The sequence below is a fragment of the Emys orbicularis genome, chromosome 1, assembly GCF_028017835.1.
Source record: "Emys orbicularis isolate rEmyOrb1 chromosome 1, rEmyOrb1.hap1, whole genome shotgun sequence".
NCBI lineage: Eukaryota > Metazoa > Chordata > Testudines > Emydidae > Emys > Emys orbicularis.
Genome location: NC_088683.1, coordinates 116206898 through 116223757, shown reverse-complemented (window position 1 = coordinate 116223757; position 16860 = coordinate 116206898). Strand labels below are relative to the sequence as shown.

At 42.0% G+C, this 16860-nt stretch overlaps 1 protein-coding gene across 1 annotated transcript in view; it reads left to right on the top strand.

Annotated features, from left to right (window-relative positions):
• The window catches only part of KDM5A (lysine demethylase 5A), a 72536-nt gene extending 55946 nt beyond the window's left edge, over positions 1–16590 (top strand). The window contains exons 23-28 of the mRNA XM_065399196.1: positions 1580–2131; positions 2865–3008; positions 6640–6799; positions 7373–7593; positions 10319–10729; positions 16296–16590. Coding sequence (XP_065255268.1) covers positions 1580–2131; positions 2865–3008; positions 6640–6799; positions 7373–7593; positions 10319–10729; positions 16296–16508 — 1701 coding nt within the window. The 3' untranslated portion in view covers positions 16509–16590. The remainder of the gene's footprint in view (positions 1–1579; positions 2132–2864; positions 3009–6639; positions 6800–7372; positions 7594–10318; positions 10730–16295) is intronic.
• The last annotated feature ends 270 nt before the right edge of the window (positions 16591–16860 follow it).

Genomic DNA, 16860 nt, shown 5'->3' with positions numbered 1-16860 from the left:
GGGGCACTGTACTATTGGTGACTTGTCTTAGATCCAAGCCCCTGTCTCCTTGTGGTCATTAAAGAGCCCATTGTCTTTCACGTGGGATACTCCTGGGGCAATTCTGCGCCCAAAAATTAAGTTCTGCACACAATATTTGAAAATTCTGCAAAATTCTGCATATTTTATTTGTCAAAATAACACAATATAATCATGCCAGTTACAATTATTTTGGTAATTTATTTCAAAATATCTGTCAGCAAGTATGTCTGTAACAATACAGACCAAAAAAGATTCTGGTAATTTTTTGTGACAAATAGATTCCTTACAAGGCATATTAATACAGAACTTTGTGTAATTCATTTAAATTACAATACAGAGCTGTTTCCTGCACCTGTCAGAAGCAGTGCAAAGGCTTCGGGGAGTCAGCAGTAACGGAGGAGCTGAGGGAAGGAGCCTGGAGTGAACCTGGAGGGTGTTGGGTGTAGGTGGGGGGTTTTCCTTGGGTTGGGGGAGAGGCCGGGGTGTGTGTGAGATTGTTAGGGTGTTGGGGAGCTTCCCCCATGCAGACCCTGGCTGACCCCAAGCCTCTCCCATTCAGTCAGGCACGTCTGCCCCTGTCCCTGCACCCCTCATCCCCATGGGTCTCTGCAGGCTGCCCTCCTCTCCTCCCCCCCTCAACGCTGTCACCTCACTAGCACCTGAGACCATGCGCCAGTCTGTCCCCCCCACCTAGCCATTCTGAACCCCAGTCTGTGACCACCTCCCCTCCCCTCCCCCTCCCCCCCCAAGCAGCCCTGTGTGCCCCACTCTGTCCTAACCTGGCTCTGCAGGCAGGGTGCTGTGATGAACTCTACTCCTGGGGGAATTCTGCAGCACTGGGCATAGAATTTTGTATTTTCCCGCATAAAATGCATTTTGCCTACGTGCTGCAGTTCCGCTTTTTGCACCCAAGAGGCCACTGTGGCACTAGAACAGCGGCATGAATGCAGCTGGCTGTTCTGGAGCCACAGTGGCCTGTGGTGGGCAAAAGGCAGAACTGCAGCACTTAGGCAAAATGTTTTTTATGAGGGGAAATACAAAATTATGTGAGACAGATGAATTCTGTGCGTCTGCAGATGCGCAGAATTCCCCCAGGAGTAATGGGAATAGGGGGCATTAGTATGGGTTTCTGACCCAAACTTCAATTTGAGTAAGTACATTTTGCCCTCTAGTTTCCCCCTGCAATTTAAATTGGAAAACGTGGCATTGCAGTAACTCTTAGACCAGTGCTTCACTTGAGAGGTGGCTGAATTTCAGTGGAAAGTGTTTCCTGGTACAGCTTGGGTCTCTGTTTAAGTTTGCAGAGTGCTTTGTAAGCTTTTGGGAAGACCGGTACTGTATAAATGTTAGGTGCTGATCATATGTCAGAAAGTCAGGGAATAGCAGGGTTCTGGGGAGGAAATTGTAACTAGAATTGCATTTTCTTCTGGTTTTTGAGTCACTGTGCTTAGGAGATTCTTGATATGTCCTTGCCTTTCAGTGTTGTTTACTCTGGTAGCAAAACCTTGTGTCCATTTGCTGTGAAGGGTTATCGGCTATCACTCTCTGTGCTGTGCAGGTGGCTGTATTCAAGGACCGGGAGCAGAAGGAGATCGAAGCCATGCACGCCCTCAGGGCAGCTAACCTGGCTAAGATGACCATGGTGGACCATATAGAGGAAGTCAAGTTCTGCATCTGTCGCAAAACGGCTAGTGGGTTCATGCTACAGTGTGAGCTCTGCAAAGATTGGTTTCATAGCAGCTGTGTGCCCCTCCCCAAAACCAGTTCCCAGAAGAAGGGCTCCAGTTGGCAGGCCAAAGAAGTCAAATTCCTGTGTCCACTCTGCATGCGTTCTCGAAGGCCCCGACTTGAAACCATCTTGTCTCTGCTGGTATCCCTGCAGAAGCTACCTGTCCGGCTGCCTGAGGGGGAGGCATTGCAGTGCCTGACCGAACGTGCCATGAGCTGGCAGGACCGAGCACGGCAGGCTCTGGCCACTGATGAACTGTCCTCTGCTTTGGCCAAGCTTTCTGTTCTCAGCCAGCGCATGGTGGAGCAGGCAGCTAGGGAGAAAACAGAGAAGATAATCAGTGCAGAACTACAGAAAGCAGCAGCTAACCCTGACCTACAGGTAGGGCGTGCGGGGGTATCTTACGCTTTACCTCTTCACTATGATTCGCCAGTCTTCTATGGGCACTTTGGGAAGGAAGCAGTTATGTGTCGAGCATTAGGTGTCAGTCATTTAGGTCATTGATTTGATTGTAGCTCCCAGGTAATGACAAGAAGTCATCAGTAGGCTTAGGTATTTATAAGACACTTGAGGCATCTAAATGCCAGTACTATCTGGCAAGTTGAGTGGCCTGTATGAAATGTTGGCCTTAGTACTGTTCCCAGTAGATAGTTGTCCGTAAAGCAGTTGATGCCTTTTTGGCAGTTTCAGGGAGAACTGCAAGTGTTCTACTACAACTGCTAAAGATGTTTCCTCCATATCAAGATTGGGGCTTACTGAGATGATGTGGTGGTGAGGAAGAAGCTTGTGTTACCACTGACCCTGCTTTGACAGCTCTGGATAAAATGAGGAGTCAGTAGGGCTGTCAGCCAGTATTTCTCAAAAGGATTGGAGAAGATAAAAAATGAATCCCCTGTGGCTTATTTCTTAGACGTCATCCCAAGTTTTTGCCCAGACCTTAAGATATGGTGACAGTTTTGCCTCGGTTCTGCTATGCATGTACAGACTATTTTTGAAGCCAAAGGAGGGCATCTAGCCTTCGTATAATCATTCTTTCCAGCAGTGATTTTTGCTGCAGCTTCTTACTGTATCCATTTGTTTACTGCTTCATTCCTATTTTCCTTTTGTCACTTAGGGTCACCTGACTAGTTTCCAGCAATCAGCTTTTAACCGTGTGATAGGGAGTGTGTCATCATCCCCACGGCAGACCATGGACTATGATGATGAAGAAACAGATTCTGATGAAGACATCAGGGAGACATATGGATATGATATAAAGGTAATAACCTAACATGGGTACTAAGGGCTTGTCTGTACATGGATTTATTTCCACATGTGAACATTGCCCTTCTGGAATAAGAGTACCTTTTTCCAAGTTAGTTTAATCCCCTTTGGAAGTGGATTAAGCTAAACCAGGAAAAAGTATTCTTATTCCAAAACAAGTGTCCATACATGCAGTTTACCCAGAGCAGCTGTTTCATTTAAAAATCAGACCCTACCTTATTCCCGAATAATTTGTGGCCTTGTGCCTGTCATGAGAGGTTTTTGGTGGGTTTCATCTGTACATAATAGATTTGGAGTGCTGAACATTTTTGGTCATAGCATTCTTACTTAAAACTCCAGAACATATCATGTGACTAGATTTAAAACAGCACTTCTCTAGTACTAAATTCTAGATACTTGCACTTTTCAGGGATTTGGAGCCACAAGTAGACGAGGAATTGTATTTTATGCTATGTAGATCAGGGTGGGGGCCATGTTCTGATTTTGTACTTTTTCACAGACGTTATATACTTGTCACAGATTAAATTAGTGCCTAAAACAGGAGCTTTTCACCAAGCTACAGTGTAGCAGAAAGGGTGGGATTTGAAAACTCCATGTTCCATAAGAAGTTTTCTGGTGCTCCATCTCCTTCGGCATTTTGCTATCCATCTGTTCCCTGCCCCACTTGTGCATGCGGAGGAAGTCAGGACTACAGCTCTGGATCTATATGTAAACTAAGCTCCTGGAACTGACTCAGAAACTAAAACTGCTCTTATCCTTAGGCTTCAGAAATAGTTTTGCTGCAGAAGAATTTTCATGAGAAAACTGCAGAGATTAGTCATAGCACCTTAGGTAGTTAAGTGTGTTTTCAGTGAGACTATATTGAAATGAAAAGTAAAACTGTTCTCCGAGATGCTGCTCACTGTTTTCAGTGAAGAATGTGAGACAGTGTTCTCCTAGTGCAGGTGGTCACCTTAGTGATGCAGCATTGTATTTCCTTCATGAGGCATAATGCTGAGAAAATTTGAGGTTCCATTAGATTACTTTAAAAGGCAAAGAAATCTTTGCAGAATCATAAAATTAGGCATGGAAAGACCTGTTAGATAACCTGGTACTTCCCCTTGTTAATGCAGGATTATTGCCATCAAAATACTTAACTTGTATTATAACCAGTCTTGTTCTACATGCCCCGGGCAATGGGACTGAGGCTATTTCACAGCTAGATAAACAGACCAATTCTCCAATTTATTACGGTCATTTTGAGTTTTAATCCTGTTCTCCAAACCCCTGCCATCTTGGGGTCATCATTAATTTTATAATTGAAATGTTGAATGGTACTGGACCCAGCACAGACCCTTACAGCACTCCTCCAAATACTTCCTCCCAGTTTGACAGCAAATATTGATAACTTTTCTTTGATTACAGTCTTCCAGCCAATTGTGGTTCACCCCATCACATCTAGTTTTACACTTTCCACTGCATCTTTGGTTGTTAACTCCATAAATATTTGATTACTGTATTCATAAGAGGCCCTTAATTATTCTTTTCTGGACTTGCTGCAAGCTTGATAATTTGGTGTCCAGGACAGGACACAGTATTCCCGTGGTGGTTTCACCAGACTTGTAGATGGAGGTGGACTCTTGCCTTCAGCTTTGATGGGCCCAAAATTGCTTTGACTTGTTTGTCCTGTAATGCAAACTCGTATTTGATTTAATCTCTACTTTCACCTCTTTGAGCATTAGTTTTCCAGTTTTCTCTCTCCCATTGAATGTTTCAGAGTTTTTACCCAGACATATTAATGTTGTCCCCAAGCTGAAGATCACTACTTCTTCCCATGTTTCTCACTTTTCTGGGGCTATTTGTATTTTTCTTCTGATGTTCCTGCTTCTCAACTCTAGAGTTTTCTGCAGGTTGCATTAATGTGTAGTTTACTCCCTCTTAAATGCTTACGTGGAATGAAAAACTCAGTTTTAAGACTAATATTTGAGCTCTTGATCTCCCCCTTTCCCCCCCCCCCAGTCACTATGGGCAACACAATTCTTTGTCACTCAGCACTATAATCTGTGTCCTCTTCAATGCTGTCCTTTCTAGACTCTCACAACCAACCCATATCTAAATCTTGCCACTTACTCCTGCATAATGTGTCTCTAAGATATGGCCTTTCCTGTGTCCATGCTGCTAACCTTCAGTATATCTGTTTATTTTGTCTCCAGCTTTCTCCTCTTTGGTCTTAATAAAGGCCATCCTGCCACCTTAAAATCTGTTGTTAAAGCTACTGCAAATATCTTAAATTATTGCTTAGACCATGTCGCCCCCTCCTGTTTACATCCTCCTGCCAATCCTTTCCCTTTTTCACTGCAGCAAGCACAAACCTATTTTTTCTTCATTTCTAAATTCCTTCATGACTTCTCTGTGCAGTACCTTTTATCCATTCTCTCATATAGAACTGTATACCTCTGCTCTGCCAAAGATGCCAGCTTTTATTGTTCACTAGTCGTATTTTCCTACAAGCATCTCCTTGCATAAAGGATGGCATGGGATTTACTCCCTGTTAAAAATCTGCAGTCACTACATTATTCTCTAAATATCTCCTTAAAATTCACTTATGCCATGATTCCAATAAAATGCTTTGATATTAGCCAGGCAGCTGGTGTTTTGTGACTCCTGCTTATTGCACTGATCATAATTGTCTCATAGTTACCTTACGCTCCCCACATCTTTGTATCCATTTGTTTCTCATCCTCTTCATAAACTGTAAGCATTTTGGGGCTGGGACCATGGATTTTTGTTTGTGTGTATAGTGCCTAGTAGACCGAAGCCCTTAGATGCTACTGCACAAACTACCTGTGTCTAAGTAGGCATATAGTAGCTGATTCTCTGTCACCTGTTTCATGTTGGTTTCTTCACACATGATGTGGAGTCATGAATATATTGTTCATGAATGCCTAATGAGCCCTAATTAAAAGCATGAACAAAACAGTCCACTAATTTGTCATTTAATCTGGAGTCTAACTTTGTATAGAAGATGTCAACTGCGAATAGAAGTCATTGGTTCCACACTAATAGGTGTAATGGCCCTAATTTAGCCACTGAATGTTTTTTCAAAATCCTGGGCCAGATGACAAGAAATTCATGGCAATTCTGATATAAAATTTGCCTTAGGATTCTATTCCCTAATGAATTTCTCTCTATCCATAGACAGATGCCAAATTTGACAGCCCTTGCCAGGGACACAACCTGACCTGAAATTCTTCCAGAAGTGCGAAGAGTACATGTGCATATGTCTATAAGCCCCTAGTTCCTAGACCTCAAAAGCAGGGACCTCCATGGTATATCATTCTGTTGACAATGGAGTTCACACCTGGGGACTAATCTGTGGGGAAAGTTGGGAAATCACTCATTCTTCCACTGCACTCAATCAGTGTATATGGAACACAATCTCTCTCTAGCGCTGCTGCCATCTCATTACTTAAATAGATAAGTTAATTGCACAATACGCTGGCACTATCAATTTCTGTGGCAGGGTAGCTCTGAGCAGGTTCTAGAAGCATTGGGCTTTTGAGGATTCTGATAGGATCTGCTCCAAAGTAGATAAATTCCAGCTGTAACAGCCTGTGTGTGTTTTTCTCGCTATGTGACTTCTTCAGGATAATGCCAGTGTGAAATCTTCAAGCAGCCTGGAACCCAACCTGTTCTGTGATGAAGAGATCCCCATCAAATCAGAGGAAGTGGTGACACACATGTGGACAGCTCCCTCGTTCTGTGCTGAACATGCATATTCATCTGCTTCCAAAAGCTGTCCTCAAGGTATTGCCTTTTCTATGCATTAGCCATTGGGAGGAGTCTGAGCTGGTGGTTGGGAACCCCAGCCAGTGAATGATAATGCTAATCACCTCAGGTAAGCTCAGAGGGCATCATGTCTATATGTGGGACAGGCAACTAGTGGTCAGGGAATATGCAGAGGAAAATCAGAGGAAGTGGTGACACACATGTGGACAGCTCCCTCGTTCTGTGCTGAACATGCATATTCATCTGCTTCCAAAAGCTGTCCTCAAGGTATTGCCTTTTCTATGCATTAGCCATTGGGAGGAGTCTGAGCTGGTGGTTGGGAACCCCAGCCAGTGAATGATAATGCTAATCACCTCAGGTAAGCTCAGAGGGCATCATGTCTATATGTGGGACAGGCAACTAGTGGTCAGGGAATATGCAGTAGAAATATACCAAAATTCTTATTTGCTCATGCTCAGTGGCTGTGCCAATGCCCAAAGTTTCTGTTTGAGCCTTCTCCACCCTCAAACTGTTACTGAAAAATAATGCACTATTGTCTTGTTTCTGACCACCTTCCTGTCTGACCTATGTGATTTGCCTTCTATTTGAAAGGTCCTAGCACCCCAAGGAAGCAGCCCCGGAAAAGTCCCTTGGTGCCTCGCAGTTTGGAACCTCCGGTGCTAGAGCTGTCACCTGGTGCCAAATCTCAACTAGAAGATCTAATGATGATAGGAGATCTACTGGAGGTATCTTTGGATGAGACCCAACATATTTGGCGGATTTTACAGGCCACGCATCCACCCTGTGAAGACAGATTCCTTCACATCATGGAGGTATAGATGTGAAGAAAAATTGTAGCATAGAATGAAATTGGGTCAGTGTTGTAGGTTGTTGTTTTTTTTTTTTTTTTTTTTTTTTTAATGGAATTTCAGATCATTTTTCAGTGGATTTTCCCCTGGCATCTTGCATCTTTTTGCAAAGAAATAGCCTCCGATCAAAAAAACCTCAGACCTCACTCACCACAATGTTTAACTTGGTCTAAATAAATAATTAGCTCTTGTAAGTTCTTCCATTGTTCTTTTCAGCTCAGCATTCCTTTGAGGGGGACATCTGAGAGCAGGTCTTTTCAGAGATACCTTGTCATCTTCCATATTCTATAGCAAGAACTCCTGCCTCATTGATTGTGCTTACTGTACAGTAAAAAAACATTCCACTGCTGTCCAGAAGTTAGTGGAATTGCTTTTATTAAAAAACCTGCCTAAAAAACTAGGCAATTCCATACACTGAACCATAAAGTTAAAATTGCAAAGCATTCAGAAGTAATGAATGAATGGTTCAGAATCTGAACCAGTTGGAAAGGACAGTGGGAAGACACTTATTTTGAAATAATTAACACTTTACCCCTACTGTCTAGCTTTGTATCCAGTTATTACAGGTGTGCAATATTTTACTGGTCGGAAAGGAAATTGTGTATATACACATGCTTGTCCATATTTTAATACGTTTTTCTGGGGGGGAAACGAGAAAAAAAACCTGTGCAACTTAAACTCCTACTCTCATTTGCATATGTATTACAGAACCAATTGTTACTTAAGGTGAGAAATACAAAACAGCAAGTGGTGAACTCTAAAAACAGGATTTTTTTTTCAAGAAGATGCCTTGGTAGTCAAAGCGAGGGTAGAGAGAAATACAGGATGCATATCTAGAATTGATTCTAAATTGAAATACATTCTAAGTGCCACAGGTGGCACCAGTGTCTCTTTAGAACAATGTAACGGTCTGATTCAGATCAGAGGTAAGGGTTGGTGGGGGAAAAAAACAGGCAACCATTGCCACTACAGTTAACATCCTTAGCATCAAGCCCTATGTTTACATCCAAAGGGTTCACAAAATAAACCATCTCCTTTGCATGAGGAGCACAGGAGCCTTGCATCTGCAGTCAAACCATGTGCTAAAACCCTAGTTACATGGACAGAGACTAACTACATGCCTCAAATCATTTATAAAGCAAGATTCCCTTTATTTATTATCAAACTTCCAATGCAGTTATTCAGCCTAAAACAAATTCACTACAAATTTCCATTTTAAGACCCCCCCCCCAACTAGAACCTATGCAAACTAAATGAGCATATAAAGATTTTCCATTTAAAATTAGTTGTTTTGGCCAAAACAAGCTTTCCCAAAGGTTAATCTAAAACTCACCTGCTTTGTAGACAGCTGTAGTCTGTGTCTACCGAACAAATTATTTTGCTTGGAGGTGCAATGACAGCCATTTGCTGGCACTCAGGCCATTTTTTCAAAATCATTCCACATTAAAACAATATTAAAGGAATATTAAGGTTACAGAGCAAAGCACTCAAGTCAGAAAATGATTAAGGAAGCTCTTTAGGGGCACAGACTCTTTTTCTGTTTGTACAGCACCTAGCTCAATGGGGACTTCATTCATGAGAGATTCCTGGGTGCTATGACAATACAAACGGTAATAAATTTATGGCTGCACACAAAACCTTAACTGTGCCCTTTTGTGTGCAGGCATTACAGTCTTATTAGATGACATGCTATGTTTTCCTGCAAGAACCATACCTTACTCATCATACAAGATAGATGTGCTCAGGGAATGAGGCAGTTATTCAATATTTCTTTCTGTCCTCATTGTTCAGTATGTAACCCCATTCCTCATTTACTGCATACCATTGAAAACTTGAAGTGAATAAGGAATTCTCTATTCTATAAACTTGTCTGTGGAGCTCATCAATGTGCCTTAAATAATTTTATCCTCCACATCTACATGAAGTCAGAAATCATCAGTATCCCCATTTTACAGATGCAGAAAAGAGGCAGAAAGATTGTGACCTGCCTGAGGTCCCTTAGAAAGTCTATAGGTATCCTGAGTTCCAGTTCAGTTTAACCACAAGTGCTTGCTTTCTCTCCCAGAAGATGCATAACTTATTCATGCACACTATGCAATTTCTGGAATGAATGAGGCAAGGGGCTCTGGAGTGGACCTCAGACCAGTTCACACAACCCTGACTCATTCTCTGTCCAACATGTGAAATGAATGAGGCTGGCGTTGTAAGGGAAAAAACCAGTATGTGATTATGTAATAAGAGTTTTGGTGAAAATAATTATCACAAGCAAGATCAACCTAGGATTGGGAATAACAAGAACAGACCAACGCTTAAGGAACAAATGATTAGTCTTCCTACAAATATCTTTTACATAAGTCAACAAAAGTATAGAAACTGCTTATTCAGAATCCTTTCTCTTAGATTGTTTTGCTTTTCCATAGGCCATCATTGATTCTTAACCCTTCCTCTTCTTACACAGTTGAATCTGATTTCATTCATCACTTTACTCTGGCAAGCTGAAAGCTAGGAAAGAGTCCCCTTTGTTCAGACTCTGCCATCCTGCCTGGTGGTCAGGCAGGGTCCTTTCTGCACCCAAAACGTGGGGAATGGGAGGTGAAGGTGGGAGGATGTCTCCAACAGACCATAGGAATGTAGCATGTGGAATTCTCTTGATAGATATATCGTTTTAATCTCCTCCTTTTTTACGAAGGATGACAGCCTGGATGAGAAACCATTGAAAATGAGAGCGAGAGATTCTTCTGAACGGAAACGGAAGCGGAAACTGGAGAGGGTAGAGCAGTTCTTTGGAGAAGTGAAGCAGAAGTCTAAAGAGCTGAAGAAACTAGAGAAACCCAAAAAGAAAAAGTTGAAACTAACCTTGGACAAGACAAAGGAGTTGAATAAGTTGGCCAAGAAGCTGGCCAAAGAAGAGGAGCGGAAGAAAAAGCGAGAGAAGGCAGCTGCAGCAAAAGTGGAGCTGGCAAAGGAGAGCACAGAGAAAAAGAGAGAGAAAAAGGTGCTGGATATCCCATCTAAGTATGATTGGTCAGGAGCTGAGGAGTCTGATGATGAGAATGCTGTGTGTGCTGCACAGAACTGCCAAAGGCCCTGCAAGGATAAGGTGGGTCCTAGCTTAGTTTTGTCTTAAGCAACTGGGGGAGGGTAATGAAAACCCCTTTAAGAATTATTTAAGGTTAACAAACTTTGAGCAGCAGTTAGGGATGTAGTTAATATGCTAGACATAATGAAGGCTGGTAGGCAGGTGTGACATCTAGAATACTGAGCAGTCAGGCCAAAGAAGCTCATAGAATACGGACCTGCCATCTGTTCCAAGCCCGAGGAATTGAATTCTGCGCATCAGCATGCTGCATAGAGACTATGAACTAAACCCAACATTCTCTGTTGCCTCAAGCTGTTTGAGTAGGGTGGGTGGGGAGGTAGAATCTGGGAGTAATTCTTCCATCTGAATGGAAATGTTATGCCACCCACAAGCCACCTTCTATATCAGTGCCGCAGGTTGCCCACTACTGTTCTATATCCTTTGTTGCTGATAATGTGGAAGACATGCTGACTTGACTCCCAGGGGTTAATTCTGTGTTTTAGCTAGAACTGTTTCCTGGCCGTGGTCTGTTTCTGAACGAAAGTCTAAAATGGACATGCAGTCCCATAAATGAAAATTAATCTTCCAAAGCTCTTAAATAAAGCCTGTGTGCCATGAGGCTGTGGGTTGAATGAAACCACAGGCTGTACTGCCCCACTTTTCTTGTCCGAGGTAAATCTGCAGTGATTTGGGAATTGATCGGATTATAGCAAAAGAAATCTTATCCGCCTTCCGAGGTCGTTCCCAGTTGTGGTGTTGGCTCTCCTAAGCAGCTGCTTTTAGCTCAGAGTAACTGATGGAGGTGATCAAACTTCATTCAAAATATTTTTTTTTTTTTAGATAAAATGAATTTTTCCACAGGAAAACCCTAATAGAAGCTATGAAATTGTTGTTGTGGAATTCAGTGAGGGGTACAGAACTACATGAATATGATTTTGAGACAGGGGTTGTGGAGTTAGTGTCCTGATTGAAGTGGTAAAGGCTAATTACTTGGAACTTTTAAAAAACTATAAACTGAGCAAAACGCTAGAAAATATACTGTAGAGAAAAATCCTCCACTGATGGGATCTAGTTCTTTCCCATCTATCTTATAAATGATATTGCAGAATTAGTACATTTTGACTGGAAGTGAGGTTCCTAGTAGAAGAGAAGTGTCTGAGTTTACGTTCTGATCAAGTACATATTAATTTAAATAGATCAACTTGATATAAGCTATACTAACAAGCAAATTCTTAGCATTATGTTTAGCATTCTAAAACTAGTCAGAACATTCCTTAGAATTGTTATTTTCTGTAGGATAGACAGACATGTTTTTGTATATGTATGTATACAAAATAAAGCTTAAAAAAATGCGCTAGCCCTGTGAATAGAAGATGACCAACACTGGAATATAATTCCTTACTTTTGGGGGAATTCTGTGTCACTGCACATGCGCAGAATTAATGTTCTCAGCAGATTTCTTTGCTTTCCTGCAGAAAAATTATGGGGGAGCAAAGGGAAGCCACAAGAGCAGTCATGCGCCTCTCCCCGGCAGCACAGACAGGTCGGTTCAGGTGCCCAGAGTAGCCAATAGATATGTAAATCACCACCAGGGGTATGTGAAGGGGTAGGCAGTCGTGTGTGTATGAGAGAGAAACACTCTGTCCCTCTAGCTCACTATTGCAGCATGGTCGGCCTGGAGGGGCAGGGCTTCAGGGTGTGTCTGAGGAGGTAGGTGTGGCGCAGGCTGTCTCCCCAGGAAGAGCAGAATGTTGCAGCCTGCCCACTTAGTGAATTGTTCCCATTGTCTTTGTAAATTCCCCCAAGAGTATAAAACAGGTGTAAAAGTGTTAAGGCTCCTTTACATTGCCAGAGTGGTGTAAAGGACAGTATGGCCTTATAAATGGTTTTGGTGCTTTAGTGATTAGAACTGGTCTATATTTTTGGACTGAAAAAATTTCTTCTCAAAATGTGCTCCATGAACTGTTTGCTACTGACCTTTCTGGATATGGTCAGTAGCCAATATAAATTGAGTTTGATTCCCCAGCCCTCATTTGCTCTCCAGTTGCCTATGATGCAACACTGAGCTTGTGGCTGCATATATTTGTTGACTAATAACTAGAAATAAAGAGTCAAACCTAGCTACATTACTATTAGGCAAGGGGGTTTGGGGATTTCCTCCAATGCTCCCCACTCCCATTCTCCATCTATTGTATTGTAGTTTAAATAAATTACCTAAATAATTGAAACCAGATTGATTATATTGCATTATTTTGACATATAAAATATACAGAATTTTTAATTTTTTGGCACAAAATTCCCCTGGGAGTAAATTCCTGGAACTGCAGGCATTAATGTCTATTATCAGTCACTTTTTCAACTGATACAGATATAGTTTGATTATAAACTAAAGTAAAACCTTCAGTTAGTTTTGATCATTAATTGTTGCTTTGCTTCAAAAATGTTACAATTTCAGTTATTTTCCAGTATATCTTGAGTTCAGTTTCATGTGGTCCTATAAACAGAGTTCCAGCAGTTAATGGCTTTGAGAAATGTACCAGTAAGTTGTTTTTTATTAATATGGCAGTTCCTTAATCTTCTGATTCCAGTTTCTTCTTATCACATTCAAATTAAAATATGCTTTTACTCAGAAAATGGTTGACCATCTGGTGCCTTTGGGCTTTTAAAAGAGTTTTAATTTACTTTTGTTTCTCTTGAACAGATTTGTTTGTTTTGTTCTACAGCAAATTCATCTAAAAGTTTAGGGTATTTTTCCCTGAAATGTTCGGCAACATCAGAGTTGTAAGTAAGTCAGGTAACTTTGTCAGCCACTGGCTACCAGCTCAATAGTTTTGGACTCTTACATGGTCTAAGGTTATTGGAGGCAGTAGTGCAACTAAGTTCATATGGGCCTGTCTTGCCCAAATGCAATAATTAGATTCCTTTGTTTTCTGCAGCAGAAGAATTTCAGAATCCACACAGCTACAGAATTTGGCCACAGAATCTAAACTTTCATTTAAGTCTTTAGTCTTTATGGTTGCAAAAATCACCTTCCAAATGTAAATCTCTGCAATGTTGTATTATTCATTTTTGTATTTAATTGAATTAAAATGTCTATTTTGGCATTTACATGAAGCTGCTGCAAAAAATTCAGTGTGCTGCAGAAATTGAGGGCTTTGTTGTAGAATTTAAGTTCAGTGTGCTGAAAGACTCCATGAGGCCGTGAAAGTATATATCCACTTCTAACAGCCTCCTTCATGTGCTATTGCAGTTTTCTACATGCATTAGGTGTTGGGGGAGGAAGAACATAAGATAAAGAATAAAGGAAGGATTTAAGGCAAAATTAAAGAAGTGACTTGGTAGCTGGGGGGAGACAGGGAAGAATTTCAGCTAAATAGGATAGCACCAGTGAATGAGCTCCCTAATTGTGGACCGAAATTGAGGGAGGTCAGAAAGTCCAGAGTGAGAAAGTAGCCAAATAAATAGATTTATTTATCAGTTAGGGTAGACCAACTCCATGAAGTGTTTGGAATACTAAAGAGCAGTTCAAAATGGATCCTGATATGCAGAGCAAGTTGGTGGAACCAGGAAGATGGGAGTAATGTTGTTCTGTTTCCTGGAGCGAGACTAGCCTAACAGCCACATTCTAGACCCTCGCCCTCCCGGGTCTAAGAATAAAAATTTATGAAAACGGTAGGGAGAAGATGGCAATTGGCAGTGAGTAAGGATGTCATCTGAGACAGGGTCAAAGGAAGGGGGGATGAATTCTGGCAGGGTTCCTCAGATTGCAAGTCTCCCTATTACTGCCTGTGCAATGTGAGAACAAAGAAAACTTAGGTCAAGTCAAAGATGATTGGTTGTCCAACTTGGGCCTGGAAGCGAAGGTAGGGCTATGTTAGGGGGAATGATAGAAGATAGTCATGGGGCAAAGGTTTTTCCCCTAGAAAAGGGCTTCATTATTTGGAGTTAAGCTTTAATGTCAAACTTAACTGGTAGATGGTACATGTGGCTTGATCAGCTGGATCAAAATATTAATGGTTGAATCCAGCAATGAAAAGTCTAGGAGGGAGAAAAGAAATACTTCGAGATGAGCTCTAGCGAAAGGGTGAGGGAACAGCAAAGCCGTTAGTTTCTTCTTGTACCAAGCGAAGATCATTGGCTCCTTGCTGAAGGTCCTCAGGGAAGAGTGACTGATGGTTCTGAAATCCTACATATGCGAGGAGACAAACTGAACAGTTTTAGTACTTGGAAAATCAAAAGGAGGATGGTCTAGGTAAAGTGGTAAGTTATTCCAGAATATTGCTGAGGCTAGGGAGCATGGTCACGAGTGAGGGAGGATCAGGTAAAGCAAGGAGGTGCTTTTGTTCAGAAAAGTTGAGGTAAAGAGTGGCTTTGACGAATGATGTTTGAGCTGGTGTTATGTTGACGATTCATGAGTGGAGACAGAAGTGGGGCTTAATTGCCATTTTTCAAAATAAAAATCAGAAAACACCTCATGGTTTAAAGTGATCAGGTAGTTGAAGTAGGGAATCTGGAATGGCACTGTGAGTATCCTGACCTAGGATAGGAGAAGAACTGGGTCTTTGTAGTAGACAGGGGTTTTGTAGATATGAAGTTATGATTTATGCATTTCTCAGGAGGCACATTGAGTCCCAGTTGGTACCATCTTCTCCGTCTATTTAGGTGAAGGCAACTGGACTGAAATTCATGGAGGTGACCTGGATGGGAGAAAGAGCGGTGGGATTGAAGAAGGGGAGAGTAGAGAAATGGGTAAATTAGTTGGGGTTAATTAGTATGTTTTAAATGAGAAACTGTCAGTAATCTGTGTTGGACTCTGCTGGGAGCGGGGATACTTACAGCAAAAAAATGAAAATAAATACAGTATTTTTGTCTGAAAATAGGCACTGTAGTTGCTCTTTCCCAAGGGCTGGTCATATGTCCTTGCCCTCTGGTAACATGTATTCTAGGCTTTCCTGGATTTCAAAAGGCGTTTTCACCCTAACATTTCCATTGTAATTGATCCTTAGGAATCAGGATAGTGCTAATTAATTCCCTTTGTGTGTATTAATAGTGCTCTTTGTTTTCCCTGTGCAACTGACTAAACTTGTGTGTTTCTGCTTTCTTGGGTACTTAAGGAGATATTGACATAAATACAACAGATTATCTTGGAGGAACATTCCTGAATGTTTAGGCTGGGTATTGTGCAGGTAGCTTTGGGCAAGTTGGACTTATAAAATTCCCCACATCTGATTGAGAAGAGAGTCATCACATTATAGGATGTGATCCTTTATCAGGGTCTATTGATACTACTCAACTGTACTGAAATCATACCTAAACTATAGGCCACACTGAAACCATGCAGCTTCTGCAGCTTCAGGACAATACAGGTTGTGTGTGAAGCGATGCAGCTGTACAAGGCGATGCCAAGTTTGTCTAACCATCTTCCTTGGTTTGGTCCTAGCAATGAACTGTAATGACTTTAGCTGCCATTGACTGTTTACCCAAGCAGAGTCCCAGGCTTATTTTCTGACACTGGTCTGGAGAGTTGAATCTGACATCTTTCTCCCTTGTAGTGTTCTTCATGTGTTGTTGATCTTGTCTCTTGCAGGTAGATTGGGTGCAGTGTGATGGTGGCTGTGACGAGTGGTTTCATCAAGTTTGTGTTGGCGTCTCTCCAGAAATGGCAGAGAATGAGGATTACATCTGTATGAACTGCGCAAAGAAACCGATGCAGGGCCCAAGTAGTCCAGCTCATGCACCACCTCCCCCGTTCTTACTGAGCTACAAGCTACCAATGGAAGATCTCAAGGAGACAAGTTAGCAGCTACTCAGTCTCTCTGGGACTTGGGGAAAATGGACCACCGAGACCCTACTGAAAGAGGGTGTTCGAAGCTAATGTAGCCACTCAGCCTCACTACCAAGGATGTACAGCCCTGCAGCAGAGATGGTCCCTTATTGCTGGCTTCCTCTGTACAACGGGGATGTCAGAGGCACAGTGGTTCCAACCCATCAATGCAGACACCACCTCTGTGGGAGTTCCAGCCAATATTTTAAATGAAAGTGTTCCCAGCTGAGTGTGGGTGCTGCCTTCAGAGACTGAGCAGACATGGGGCTGTTAGATTAGACACTTGGGTGTGTTAGAAGTGCATCTGTGAAACGGGAAGTGGGGTTGG